This window comes from Mya arenaria, chromosome 3 (assembly GCF_026914265.1).
Source record: "Mya arenaria isolate MELC-2E11 chromosome 3, ASM2691426v1".
Lineage (NCBI taxonomy): Eukaryota > Metazoa > Mollusca > Bivalvia > Myida > Myidae > Mya > Mya arenaria.
The window spans coordinates 11,735,444-11,749,940 of record NC_069124.1 but is presented as its reverse complement, the minus strand read 5'-3'; the positions used below and the strand labels follow the sequence as shown (position 1 = coordinate 11,749,940).

Genomic DNA, 14,497 nt, shown 5'->3' with positions numbered 1-14,497 from the left:
TGTGACTGAAGTGCATTTATTCTGCACTAATACTGTATTTCGGACTTAAAGCGCATCAATGCATTTTTTAAAAGCGCATTTTAGATGTGTTTATAGTGCATTTTGAGCTGCGTTGAAAACACCTTTTTCTGCATTTTACGCGCATTTTTTTCTGAATATAAAGCGCATTTTGGTAAAAAGCGTTTTTTTCAGAATGAAAATGCCTTACTTACACGAGGTGTCAGCTTTACACATGTATAAACAACGTTGCATTTCAACGCCATCGAGTCAGTACACGTTTTTGCCCTATGTGGCACTCAAGAAATGGTTCAGACAAGGGTTGACATCATATTGTCAAATGTGACCTTAAAGATAACCTTTAAACCCTCATCAATAATAATGGACTTTTTCAGAGTTAGGTCATATTGGGTCAATATATCTGTTGGTAACAATTTGGAATTGCACTGACTTTCAATAGTGTTCCTCTACAGTAGCCAACATTAGAATGATTGTGGTCTAGGTTTCCACCTCTTAACCAAGATGTTTTCTACCCAGGACTCGAGTGATTGATCTAGCGGTATATGTGTCAGCCTCTTATCCAAGAGGTTGTAAGTAGGGATACTACTGGCATCCCGGTTTCTACCCAGGACTCGAGTGATTGATCTAGCGGTATAGGTGTCAGCCTCTTATCCAAAAGGATGTGAGTAGGGTTACTTTCTGGCCTCCTGGTTTCTACCCAGGGCTCGAGTGATTGATCTAGCGGTATAGGTGTCAGCCTCTTATCCAAAAGGTTGTAGGTAGGGATACTTTCTGGCCTCCTAGCTTCTACCCAGGACTCGAGTGATTGATCTAGCGGTATAGGTGTCAACCTCTTATCCAAAAGGTTGTAGGTAGGGATACTTTCTGGCCTCCTAGCTTCTACCCAGGACTCGAGTGATTGATCTAGCAGTATAGGTGTCAGCCTCTTATCCAAAAGGTTGTAGGTAGGGATACTTTCTGGCCTCCTGGCTTCTACCCAGGACTCGAGTGATTGATCTAGCGGTATAGGTGTCAGCCTCTTATCCAAGAGGTTGTAGGTAGGGATACTTTCTGGCCTCCTGGCTTCTACCCAGGACTCGAGTGATTGATCTAGCGGTATAGGTGTCAGCCTCTTATCCAAGAGGTTGTAGGTAGGGATACTTTCTGGCCTCCTGGCTTCTACCCAGGACTCGAGTGATTGATCTAGCAGTATAGGTGTCAGCCTCTTATCCAAGAGGTTGTAGGTAGGGATACTTTCTGGCCTCCTGGCTTCTACCCAGGACTCGAGTGATTGATCTAGCGGTATAGGTGTCAGCCTCTTATCCAAGAGGTTGTAGGTAGGGATACTTTCTGGCCTCCTGGCTTCTACCCAGGACTCGAGTGATTGATCTAGCGGTATAGGTGTCAGCCTCTTATCCAAGAGGTTGTAGGTAGGGATACTTTCTGGCCTCCTGGCATCTATCCAGGACTCGAGTGATTGATCTAGTGGTATAGGTGTCAGCCTCTTATCCAAGAGGTTGTAGGTAGGGATACTTTCTGGCCTCCTGGCTTCTATCCAGGACTCGAGTGATTGATCTACATGTAGTGGTATAGGTGTCAGCCTCTTATCCAAGAGGTTGTAGGTAGGGATACTTTCTGGCCTCCTGGCTTCTACCCAGGACTCGAGTGATTGATCTAGCGGTATAGGTGTCAGCCTCTTATCCAAGAGGTTGTAGGTAGGGATACTTTCTGGCCTCCTGGCTTCTACCCAGGACTCGAGTGATTGATCTAGCAGTATAGGTGTCAGCCTCGTATCCAAGAGGTTGTAGGTAGGGATACTTTCTGGCCTCCTGGCTTCTACCCAGGACTCGAGTGATTGATCTAGCAGTATAGGTGTCAGCCTCGTATCCAAGAGGTTGTAGGTAGGGATACTTTCTGGCCTCCTGGCTTCTACCCAGGACTCGAGTGATTGATCTAGCGGTATAGGTGTCAGCCTCTTATCCAAGAGGTTGTAGGTAGGGATACTTTCTGGCCTCCTGGCTTCTACCCAGGACTCGAGTGATTGATCTAGCAGTATAGGTGTCAGCCTCTTATCCAAGAGGTTGTAGGTAGAGATACTTTCTGGCCTCCTGGCTTCTACCCAGGACTCGAGTGATTGATCTAGTGGTATAGGTGTCAGCCTCTTATCCAAGAGGTTGTAGGTAGGGATACTTTCTGGCCTCCTGGCTTCTACCCAGGACTCGAGTGATTGATCTAGCGGTATAGGTGTCAGCCTCTTATCCAAGAGGTTGTAGGTAGGGATACTTTCTGGCCTCCTGGCTTCTACCCAGGACTCGAGTGATTGATCTAGCGGTATAGGTGTCAGCCTCTTATCCAAGTGGTTGTAGGAAGGGATACTTTCTGGCCTCCTGGCTTCTACCCAGGACTCGATAGTGATTCGTATCAGATGTCTTCACAATTGAGCATGATAAATAATATACAATAACAGCCTTCTTCAATCCCTAAAGGGTGAAAGCGACAGCAATAATATTTTTATATTTGACCTTCTGATAACAAAAGAAACATAGGCCTACAGTTCCAAACAGTCATTTTATAATAATACTTTATGAAGTTGTCAATAAAAACTACATGCATTAATGACATTCCTATCAAGAAGTAATAGTCAGAAAAGAGTGTGTTTAAAACTCTAAATAGTGGATGTCGTCATCCACAACAATGCCAACCATGTCTAAACATTGCTACCGCCTGACCCTTAAGCAAACTACAAAGCCATAAGCTCCCCTTCGAAGGGGACACATGACCTCGAAGGGGACACATGACCTCGAAGGGGACACATGATCTCGAAGAGGACAGATGACCTCAAATCCCCAAGTTGGTCAAAAGTAACAATATGACAAGAATGACCTATGAAATACAGTTTCAGCTGTATATCAATAGCTTAGGCTTCAATTATAAAGAAAATACAACAGCTATAAAATACAGCTGCAGCTATACTGTGGGCACCAAAAGTACTACAGCTAAATAATTTACAACAAACTGTAATTGTATGGCTGCTGTTGTATTTATTTTAGAGCTACATATATGTATAAAACTATTATAGCTGTAAATGGCAGCTTCATGTACAATGTATAGGCAAAATGCACAGCTGTAGCCTGAAGCTATAGATTGTGTCAAACTGTTGTTGATAGAACACCTTTTTGCACCAATTGATAGCCATAATTTCACTAGTATTACCTGGTCATTACAGAAAATGATATCTCTGTGCACCTGAACCATTAGGTGCATGCATTTATTGCCTCAAGTGTATGCAAATATTTTGAAGGTTGAATTTCTCAAGGTGGCATACAGCGGGAATGTCATATTTACTTTATACTTATAATGCCAATGCTCTTATAAAGTTCTTGTGCAACCTTTTAAGAATATATCCTAGCTTTAATTCAGTTACAGATTATTAGATTTGTCATGTCCATGGCAGAGAAAAACATCTAAGCTTTAATGCAGCAGCGGATTATTAGATTTGCCATGTCTATGGCAAAGAGTTATCATGTTCTTAGTTTGTAGATGGAAGAATTAAACACTAAACACAATAACTTTATAAAATTGTAATATATTCAAATGGTATACAAATAATATCTCTTCATACAATACTTGTAAATATGATATAACCTCTTTAGAATGTCAACATAAATTAATGTAAGGATACAAAAATCAACAGAAGTACATGTATAGAAACACAGATTTTTTACTGACAGAAACACAAGTGGCCAATATACAGTGAGATTTCAGAAAAACATTAGAAACAATTGATTTAGTCACAGACTATTATATATATCGCATATCAAAAGCACATAAAACAATAAAAAAGATGAAACTTTTTAAACGAGCTTAACAATACAAAATATATCAATGCTGTTAATCTAGGGCAATGCTTCATGTAAATTGTTTTTTTCCTAAATTGAGAAAAATATGCCAGCGCCATCTTTATCCGACAAGATGCAAGAAAATAGTAACTAGATTAATTTTGTTCGGTCTTTATTTGAGTATATCTGTTATTTCAACATATATTTTGTGCAACATTTATGTATAGCACATGATATTCAAGTGTTGTTCATATGATTATTGTTCAAGAAGAGTCGTATTTAATGACAGAAGAAAATGGGGGAATATACATATTCCCCCCCCCCCCTAATATGATACATGTATGATAATTTCAGCGATCTCAAATCTACATTTCTATGAATAGATCTCATTATAAAGTCTTAAAATATTCCTAGAAAAAATGTGAATTATTTTAAATTAATTAAGTCTGGGGCAATTAAATCAAGAATCCAGGGAAGGAATTTGGAGGTAGGAGTTATGTTCAACCGGGAAATACTTTGAAATATATTCTTAAGGATTCTTGATGTACCGCTCTTTAGATCTCAATACTTCTAGCAGATAAAAATTATATATCAGTGCAATACCAAGAATATGAGTTACCAAGGATATGAGTTGTAGGAGAAGCACTTTTGATTATAAACAAAACGTAATATAAACATAATCTTGTATCACAGCCTATAGTGTCATGGTTATTTCACAATGACGGTTAATCTGATACAATAAAAACTCAACACTGAAATTAAGTTTGAGGTTAATTGATATAATTTATACATGAGGTTTAATTGATGTACCATTAAGTATTGGTGATTAAGTATTGGTGTTTTAACAGAGTGAAGAGAAGTAACATATAAAATCATTTAAGTATACTCACAAACTCTTTGTTGTCTAAAATAATTGTTTTTGTTTATAAATAATCTGAGCAAATGCATTCATAGGGACTAGATTCTACATTTGAAGCAATTATATTATTTTTCCTTTTTTATTTGGAATATATTATAATAGATTACAGATTATTGGTATTATTGATACTTTCTGTATAAATTATTAAACATTTATAAAAACTTTGTAAGAGCAAATAGTTTGATGTTGAGTTACCACAATATAATATGGAAAAAAAAAGTTTTTTTTCAATCAAATATTGCAATATCATTTTTAATAATAACACAAAACTACATGTTCTTTTGAAAAAACTTGAAATGAAACTGAATTTGTTCCTGCTATCTATGCATATAGTAAATTATATCAGTAATTAATGTTCTGTGAATAACGGTATTTAGCCTATGTTTTGTTCATGCAGCTTTACAATGAACAACTTGAGGTGCTAACCGAAACCTATTGAATGCTATATGTATACTAATACTTTTAAATAACTACATGTATAATGTATAAAAATCTACAAACTGTACGAAAGTTAGCAAAGTTTAACAAGAAACAACATCACAGGAAGACGAAAACAACTGGCTCTATATTATATAGTTACATGTAACAACTTTGAATTTTTGTACTTTACATTACACCAAACCCCCTGATATTATAATTATTAATTAGTATTAAAGCTGCACTCTCACAGATAGACAGTTTTGATCGTTTTGTCTTGGAATAACGTTGATATAAGATTGCTGATGCAAGTACAGCTCACAGTTTCTAATATTAACAAAATGGATGTTTTATAGCCAGAAGTGTTACTAACACTTTAAGGAAAATGAATTTTTCGGCAGTTTTCTTATGAATTGAGTTCAATTCTATTGTGAATAATCATGTATGGCTGAATTAAAGGTATTGATGACAAAATCAGCTGATTCTTAGACAAAAAATAAAAAAGATGTCAAATCAGTCAATCTATGAGAGTGCAGCTTTAAACGAATGGTGAAATTTACTGATCATGTGATTACCCTGAACAAACAAATCCACATAAATCTAAATTCCAGATATGTTTATTTTAAACAGTAGGTAGTTTATATACCTGGGTTGTCTTAATCTGATTCAGCATCATGCCACATGTATATTGAATAGTTTAATTACCTTTAACATTTTTAAGTTCTGAAATAAACAGTTGTTGCAGTGTACAATTTTTAGCTGAATTATTTATCTATATAACTGATTTTCTTTTTCATTGGCTTCTGTAAAAAATGCCCAAAGCTTCAAAGGTCACAGCATCATTTCATACGAAAAAAACAAGAACAAGAAATTCATACTACAGGAATGAACGGATATATCTGCTTTATATGTTTTGACTATAAAAAGAGTACAAAACGATTTCAAAATAACAAATGCATTTACACACAGTTTATATTTTGTATTTGAAAAGACTCAAAGTTCATTCAACATTTTGAACGTTTGAAACCAGTTGATACCTGGGTTTAAAATATGCATGGGTTTATGATAATTTTATTATGTCGAATACAAATCTCTGTTAAATATAGGGATGTAAACGCATGATTTGTAATAAAATAACTCTGCACATATCAACAAAAACAGAAGTAGCTGCTTTATGAAAAAAACATGAATGAAAATCAAAACTGTTTTAAAACCCTAAATACAATGTTTATAATGTATAATACAGATCTGAAATCAATGACAAGAATGTACAAGTGAACAGAATGTTGGAATGTGTTGGCACATGATGCAACGTTGCTGTATACAGAGTAATCAACTGGCCCCCATTCATAAAACATCTCAAGTCATTTTCCTAACTTAAATTACCCGACTAATCATACCATATAATAACTTAATAATATCAAAAATACTTTTTTTTATTAATTTTATTATGTATATAATTTTATTGAATATGCATACTTTTCATTATTTTATTAAATACATATACCTTTCATTAAATTGTTTGAATATGCATACTTTTATACTGACCACAATTTATTTGATTTGACTACATGTGGCAAACCTAGGAAATCAACGTAAGTTAAGAAAACGACTTCAGATGTTTATGAAAACCAGCCCTGACATCTTTATGAAATGATTCTAGAGAGTTAGACAACAAGGAATGATTCTGACTCTATCTAAAACCTAAGAAATAACTAATCTTCTGTTTACATAATTCATAACAAATTAGGTTATGCTTTCAAACTAACTAAGTCTTCAGAAGGATAATACCAATGGAATTCACAATGTAACAACAGCTTATCATAACAATATTGAAACTACACCTGTATAATAAGTCTAATCATTTCTGCTCTAAAGTTTTAAGACTTTTGAGAAGGGTGCTGAGTAATGAGGCGAGATTAGTCGCCTGTCTCATGAGATATTTCATGTGCGGGTCTGACAAAGGCTTCCCCACAGCAGCATGGGCTGCATTCAGTGTGCTCTTGTACGCGTTTGCCACCCGGATCACCTCGGAGCCCAAGTGCTGTGCCTGATGAACAGCTTCCATCATGAACATTGTCGCCTGGCCGTGAAGGAAAATCTTAGCTAGGGAGTGTATACTGGCATCCATATTACCTGCCAGTCTCTCTTTCGTCTGTGTTGCATTACTAACAAGAAGTTTAGCGTCAGTGACAAACTGTCGCACCTGAGTCTGAAGCTCTTCTTTGCACATATTAAACTGAGCTGGCTGTTTGTCTATCCTTGAAGATTTCAAAGACTCCATAGTGTTTTTCAGCTCATTAAGCAATCGGTCGACATCACCAGTGGCCTGAACGAAGTCTTCAGACGTGTAAACAGTTTCAAGAACCTGTTTCACAGTGTTGGTTTGACTGGAGCTAACCTTTTCTTTCAAAAATGCAAAGCTCTTTTCTGACACTGATCCTTTTCCAGTTAGTACCTTACTACGCTTGGTTGACTTAGATGACCCTGAATCCGCAATAACCATTTGTCCATGACCATTGATTTTAATGTCTTCTACCTGATCTTTTGGGCTTGCTGTTAATGGTAATTTTTCTGAATGCATGTCTCTTAGCACATCAAAGTTATTGTAAGTTTGATAATGTTCTTCCTCTTTGTCATCGGATGCACTTGTTGTCATGGACATCGGTCTCCACATCTTGCCTATTGTTGAAAATGGACTGGTTTTAACATTGACTTTTGTTGCTGACGACATCTCTATAGAGGAATCGTCTTTACTTTTTTGTTCATTAAGAGGTGACTTTGACCTTTCACTATTGACTGGCAGGTTGGCATGCTTTTTTCTTGGTGGCGCAGTGGGTATTGACAGTGGCTTAGAGAGTGTCACAGATTTTGACCCATGTGATGTCACTGATGATGTCACTGATGACATCACAGATGATGCAAAGCCTTTGGAGCCTGCTGATTGACTGGAGGAGATGGCAGAGGCAGAAGATGTCTTCAGTTCTACAGATGGGGCCCTAGGGGCCATACGTTTAGGGGATTTTTCCCGTTTGGATGCAGCAGGGACAAGAAGGGCATTGGGGTCACCATTCGGCTGGTCAAACACGCTAGAGAGAGCCTTCAGTGGTCCTGTCTTCTGTCTACGACTCTGAAAAGAGCGATTTAAAGGTTTGTTTACTTGAAGGGAAAAAATGTAGTGCATGTAGTTATTTTCTCTTTAAATTAAAAAGTTGAAGTGAGTTTTGAAATCTAAAAACTAATGGTTGTTTAAGGTGTGTTCAAACACTTAACTCAAATCATTCAAAGTAGAAGAGTATACACAAATAGTTACTGAATATTTAAATATTCTTATACAAACTAACATTGACCTAGTTATATCATGGCTAACAGGGTGTTTTTATGCATTTTTTATCTTAAGTTTCCTACAATATTTCCTTCATGATTATGTTTAATGTCTACTTTTTCATGCATTACGGTAAACAAAGTGTCTCCATGCAAAAACCATTTTAGTACATCTACTCGATATTTTTTTCATCATAACCTAACTATAGTTATAATCAATCAAAGGTGTACTAGACATTTCATAAACATGCGCTTTTGTGATTCATAACATAAAATAATCTTAAAAGTGTCATTGAGAAATAGAAAATAGCATGACAGTGGTGGTTAAGATTCACTTCAAACCAGTTTAAATATAAGCCTGCAAATAACGACATATGGGCGACAACAAGTACAATAAGCTAGAAAATAAAACCAAATTGAAGACATATTGTAGCTTTATAATTTATTCAAATCACATCTTATTTTGAAAGCTATCTTTAACTTGGATCCGAAACTGCAAAGTTTTGAACAAATTGTGACCTCAAATTTGCATAAATGGTCAATTGGATGTGAAATGAATCTACAAAACAAACCTCAACGCAGAACTTAAATATCGTCTTTAAATGCATTTAAAAAACGAGCAAAAAAACATTCATGCACGCCTTACGTACCTCAACGGCAAATTACGCTAAAAAATTATATTGAGATGTTGATAAATTATGTTAGAAGATATGTTAGATGAGTCTTTACATTCACATTTTGTACAGTAAGTCAACTCCATTTGACAACTACAGCTTAATGTCAGAGCAAGTGCATTATTGTATGCAAACATGTCATAGTTCTTGTACATGTTGAAATCTGTTTCCTTTGTTTTTGATATTTGAGATTCTCATATCAGAATGGTAGGTAACAAGCCAGAAGAGCTCTTAACCGTTCCATAAGTGGCATGTGGATAAATAACAACAGTTACAAGCCGGCAAAGCTGTTAACTATTCAATAAGTGGCATGTTGATAAATTACAACGATAATTCAATGTATGCATGCTACTTATTTTATGATAAGCTCGACAATGGCCTGAGTGTTAAGAACTTTGTTAAAGTTAACAACATGATTAAACAAACATCCCAATATTACACAGGACCATTACTCCACCAAACCCTAATGGTTGAAGTACACATTACTCGTGCTAAAAATAGTTTTAACATATTTTAATTTTGAAAGAAATGTACAAAGTATGCAAGGTCATATACACAATATTAAAATATAGGATTGGACTAGAAGATGGTAAACAAATTATGAAAGCACTTTTAACTCGTGCTTCACGCTTAATTGTTGTGTATAATTTCAATAACTTGTAGAGCAGAAACATTAACTTTCATATGTATTACAAATCAAACTAGAGCTATCACTGAAGGTGATAAATACCCCCGAACGCCGCCCTGATATGAAAATGCAGTCAACTATTTGGAAAGCCAACCTATTAATGACAACTTCATTTTATGGACTATCGTCATTGAAATTTGCTAAAATAGTGTAATGATTCATGTACACTGAACTCCTTCTCATTGTGCTGTACCATTGTATAAAGTTTTATTACATTCCATCTGATAGTTATCAAGTTATGCTCCGGATAAGAAAAAGTAACAAAGGGCATTAACTCTATAATTAGCTGAAATAGAATTGCGGTTCCTGTACACTGCACTTCCTCTCATTATGATCTATCACTGTATGAAGCTTTATTAAATTCCATCCAATAGTTTGCAAGTTATGCTCGGGACAAGAAAAAATATTAAAGGCCATAACTCTCTCATTAGCTAAAATAGAGTTATGGTTCTTGTGCACTGCACTTCCTCTCATTGTGCTTTACCATTGTATGAAGTTTCAATAAATTCCATCTAGTAGTTTGCAAGTAAATGTCTGGAAAAAAATTGACAGAAAAAACAAATAAAGGGCCATAACTCAGTAATTAGCTAAACTAGAGTTATGGTTCTTGAACACTGCACTTCCTCTCATTGTGCTTTACCATTGTATGAAGTTTCAATGAATTCCATCCAGTACTTTTCAAGTTATACTCCGACAAAAAAAGTAACAAAGGGCAATTACTCAGTAATAAGCAAGAATAGAGTTATGGTTATTGCAAACTGCACTTCCTCTCATTATGCTCTACCATTGTATGAAGTTTAATCAAATTCCATCCAGTAGTTTTTAAGTTATGCTCCGGACAAGGTAAATTGCAAGAAAAAAGTAACAAAGGGCAATAACTCTGTATTTGGCTGAAATAGAATTGCAGTTCCTGTACTCTGCACTTCCTCTCATTATGATCTATCACTGTATGAAGTTTTATTAAATTCCATCCCATAATTTTCAAGTTATGCTCCAGACAAGAAAAAGTAACAAAGGGCAGTTACTCTTAATTTGCTGAAATAGAATTGCAGTTCCTGCACACTGCACTTCCTCTCATTATGATCTATCACTGTATGAAGCTTTATTAAATTCCATCCAATAGTTTTCAAGTTATGCTCAGGGCAAGAAAAAAGTATTAAAGGTCATAACTCAGTAAATAGCTAAAATAGAGTTATGGTTCTTGTGCACTGCACTTCCTCTCATTGTGCTATACCATTGTATGAAGTTTCAATAAATTCCATCTAGTAGTTTGCAAGTTAATATCTGGAAAAAAAATTGACAGCAAAAAACAAATAAAGGGCAATAACTCAGTATTTAACTAAAAAAGAGTTATGATTCTTGAACACTGCACTTCCTCTTATTATGCTCTACCATTGTATGAAGTTTAATCCAATTCCATCCAGTAGTTTTTAAGTTATGCTCCGGACAAGGTAAATTGCAACGGACTGACCGACAAACCGACAAACCGACTGACCGACCGACTGACCAACCACAGGGTGACTCCAATATACCCCCTTCAAACTTTGTTTGTCGGGGGTATAATAAATCAGTAAGGTATTGGAGTAGCTTCATATAATGCACTTGCTCTATATAAAAAAATTCAGCTCTAAATAACTGACAAACAGTTCAAAAGTGGCCTCAAACTGGCAGATAAGGATCATCTGAAAGAGAAATTATAGACACAGTCAAGTCAGCAAAACACAGCTTGTCACAATATCATGCTGCAAATGTTCACTGAATACATACGTTTTCTGTATAATATAGTGTCAACACGTCAAATGCTTACATTGTAGGCAAATACTCTACTCCTCATCAAAATATGTAGGATTATAAAAAAATTTATCAAAATTAATCCATTATCACTTAAATATAAACCCTAAAAATGAGCTATGGCCGTAAATATATAATAATCAATGTTAAATTAAGGTTCTCTTATAGTCTTAATGACCTTAATTTAACTTTACAAAAGAAGGCTTTACAAACAAAATTATTTAACTTCAACAAAACTCTTTTATTCTGTTATTGGTTATACATATTGGTAAACTTGACATAGACAACTTCGTTTTAGAGCCAAACAAACAATTTTCGTTAATTGTATTTCAAACAAAGAAGTTCTCAAAATCATGAAACTTATGAATGTTCTCAAATGACTTAGGCGCATTACTCCAAAATAATATTGTTCGAAAGGCCCCTGCTTAGTAACACATCATACATGTATGTGTATTCCAACATTAGTTATATGCATGTGAATATATCTTAACCAGTTATTTTGCTCAGTAATGACCCAAGGTTAAAACATTTGTATGATGTGGTCACTAATGGCTATGATATTAAGCGAGTTTAAACTTAAGCATGGAATCATAGCATTTTTAGCTGTCTTTCTATAAAGAATATTAAGGAAACTTTTTGCCAAATAAAAAAAACAAAGCATTGAGGAGTAGAGTTTACAACATCAGATCAGCACACAGTATTGATATCACTCGTGCAATTGAAAAACCACGTGAAACTCGTGCGTATGAAGCAGCAGCCACACGTAATTACCTCCCCTGTCTCCAGGGCTACCAAGGGAGTGGTTGCCGGGGGCAACGGGGGCTTGTAGCCCAGCTTCGTCTGAAATAACTCCTAGCGAGTACCAGAATGGTCGATGAATAATTGTAAATAAGAATAGAAACAATAATTGAGAATATAATTCATAAATGAAGCAATATCACCAATTTTGGTAAAATAAGAGATAATATGGTGTAAAAACATTTAGTGAAATAAATGATATAAGTATTTAGGAACTTCCAAAAACTTCCCTATACCTGTAAATGAATTAAGAAACAAACTTACATCCATATTTAATTTAATATCCTTTAGTTTGTAGCCATAAATTATCTATACAAATATTCCACATTTATTATAGTATTGTAGGCAATAAAATGATATAAATCAAATGTACTAGTTCATGATATATGCCATAATGATTATTTTAAACAATGAAAACATCACTTCAAAGCGTGCATGTTCACCCAGTCATACATACAATATCGCCACAGGTATTATTTTATAAAACCAAATTAGAAGTTCATTATGGAAGGAATATGTAAAACACTGAAAAGAACACGTTATAAGACAATTCAAAACAGACATCATCCTGTTAAAACCAACATAACGTGCACAGAGAACCATGTAGTGAGGGCCAAAGCTTGTCGTTTATTTTATTTCAGGTGAACAAGGAACACAGCTTGACAATTATAAAAGCCAGAGTTATGGAACTTGCTATATACATATGGATTGTCCCTGACAACATGCTTTATACACAGGTATCATATGAATATAACAGGTTTTTAATTATGGCCAAGGTTCATGTTTTTTCCACAATGATGCGGATGCCTGACTAAAAACAAAACAAAAGCTTTTATATCATACCTGGACTTTATTTATTCAAAAAACTATTTCTTCAAAAGACAGATGATTAAAATATAAAGGCTTGATTTCTTTCAAGAAACATGCCAAAGACTGTTAAATAATTCATTACTTAGGTATTTAAAATGTATTGCACTTGACGCCTTAAGGGTAAGTGACAGCAAAGATCCTGAAACTGTCCACTGTTCCATTTTGAATTCCCAAAAATGTACTACACAATTAACATGTTGGGTTATACACTAATATTGAGTGGAGAAGTTACGTCATCTACGACCTCCATTATTAAATAATTTACCAGATATGTCAGCAATTGATCATTCCCATATTAAGGTTTTCTAAATCTGTTGTGTTCAAAGTCTAAAATCTATGGCCACACTGCAATGACTACTTTTTAGACAAAAACACACAAATAAAAACAAAACATAAATGACCTTTTTAGCTAGTTTCCAACATAAATTATAACTAGTTTATACCATTATCAAGGCTCAGAAACAATTTGTGTGCATATCATCTACTTGCATTTGTGAATAACATGTTTCTCCTAAACCTAAGGGAAGTAATTCAAGTTCAGTTGAGCTTGCAAAGAACAATTTTTATAGACCATTTCTTATTAAATATATATCTCTATGTTAAACCCTTTTTAAGTCATTTACAATATCTAACATCAAGTATCTAAATGCCAACATTTGTCGACTAGGAAAACCCATATAAGCTATAAAAACATATAAAGAGTGTGGTTTTTAAAACTTGTCAAGCTACTTAGCAACAATGTAGTAGCCATTTATTTTAATAACAATTTAGTTATGAATAATACATCAGGAACTATGTATGGATGAAGGGATGTTTTTGATATGTTACAATTTACGGGATCTATACGGAATAAATATGCACACAGTGAGTTTGCACGCCTGAACGTTAGCTACACAATCATGTTCTAGACCAACCAAAACAGACCTTTAGCTTCAGCGGATAGGTATAACGCTGAAAATGAAATGTCACAGAATAACAAAAGTTCAGAATGCAAGACCACACCAGAGGAATCATGCAGATTAGATGGTAAATACATGTTCAACTTTTAAACACTGAACAAACACAGTGCCATCTCACATCTGTATTAATTCAGGGAACTTCACTTCAGGCCCTTTGTAGAGGCCAAATAACAACCCAATTCCCAAAGCAATATTAAGTCTATAATTTTCCTAATGCAAAA

General features: G+C 35.0%; 1 protein-coding gene across 6 annotated transcripts in view; it reads right to left on the bottom strand.

The window, feature by feature from the left end:
* Positions 1-3,563: 3,563 nt before the first annotated feature.
* Positions 3,564-14,497, bottom strand: part of LOC128229029 (uncharacterized) — a 75,403-nt gene continuing 64,469 nt past the window's right edge. For 2 of the 6 annotated variants that reach the window (XM_052940667.1, XM_052940668.1), the window contains exons 24-26: positions 14,242-14,268; positions 12,421-12,501; positions 3,564-8,302 (exon numbers count right to left, since the gene is read on the bottom strand). In XM_052940667.1, coding sequence (XP_052796627.1) covers positions 7,034-8,302; positions 12,421-12,501; positions 14,242-14,268 — 1,377 coding nt within the window. In that variant the 3' untranslated portion in view covers positions 3,564-7,033. The remainder of the gene's footprint in view (positions 8,303-12,420; positions 12,502-14,241; positions 14,269-14,497) is intronic. The other 4 variants (XM_052940666.1, XM_052940671.1, XM_052940669.1 and 1 more) reach the window with 2 other exon arrangements.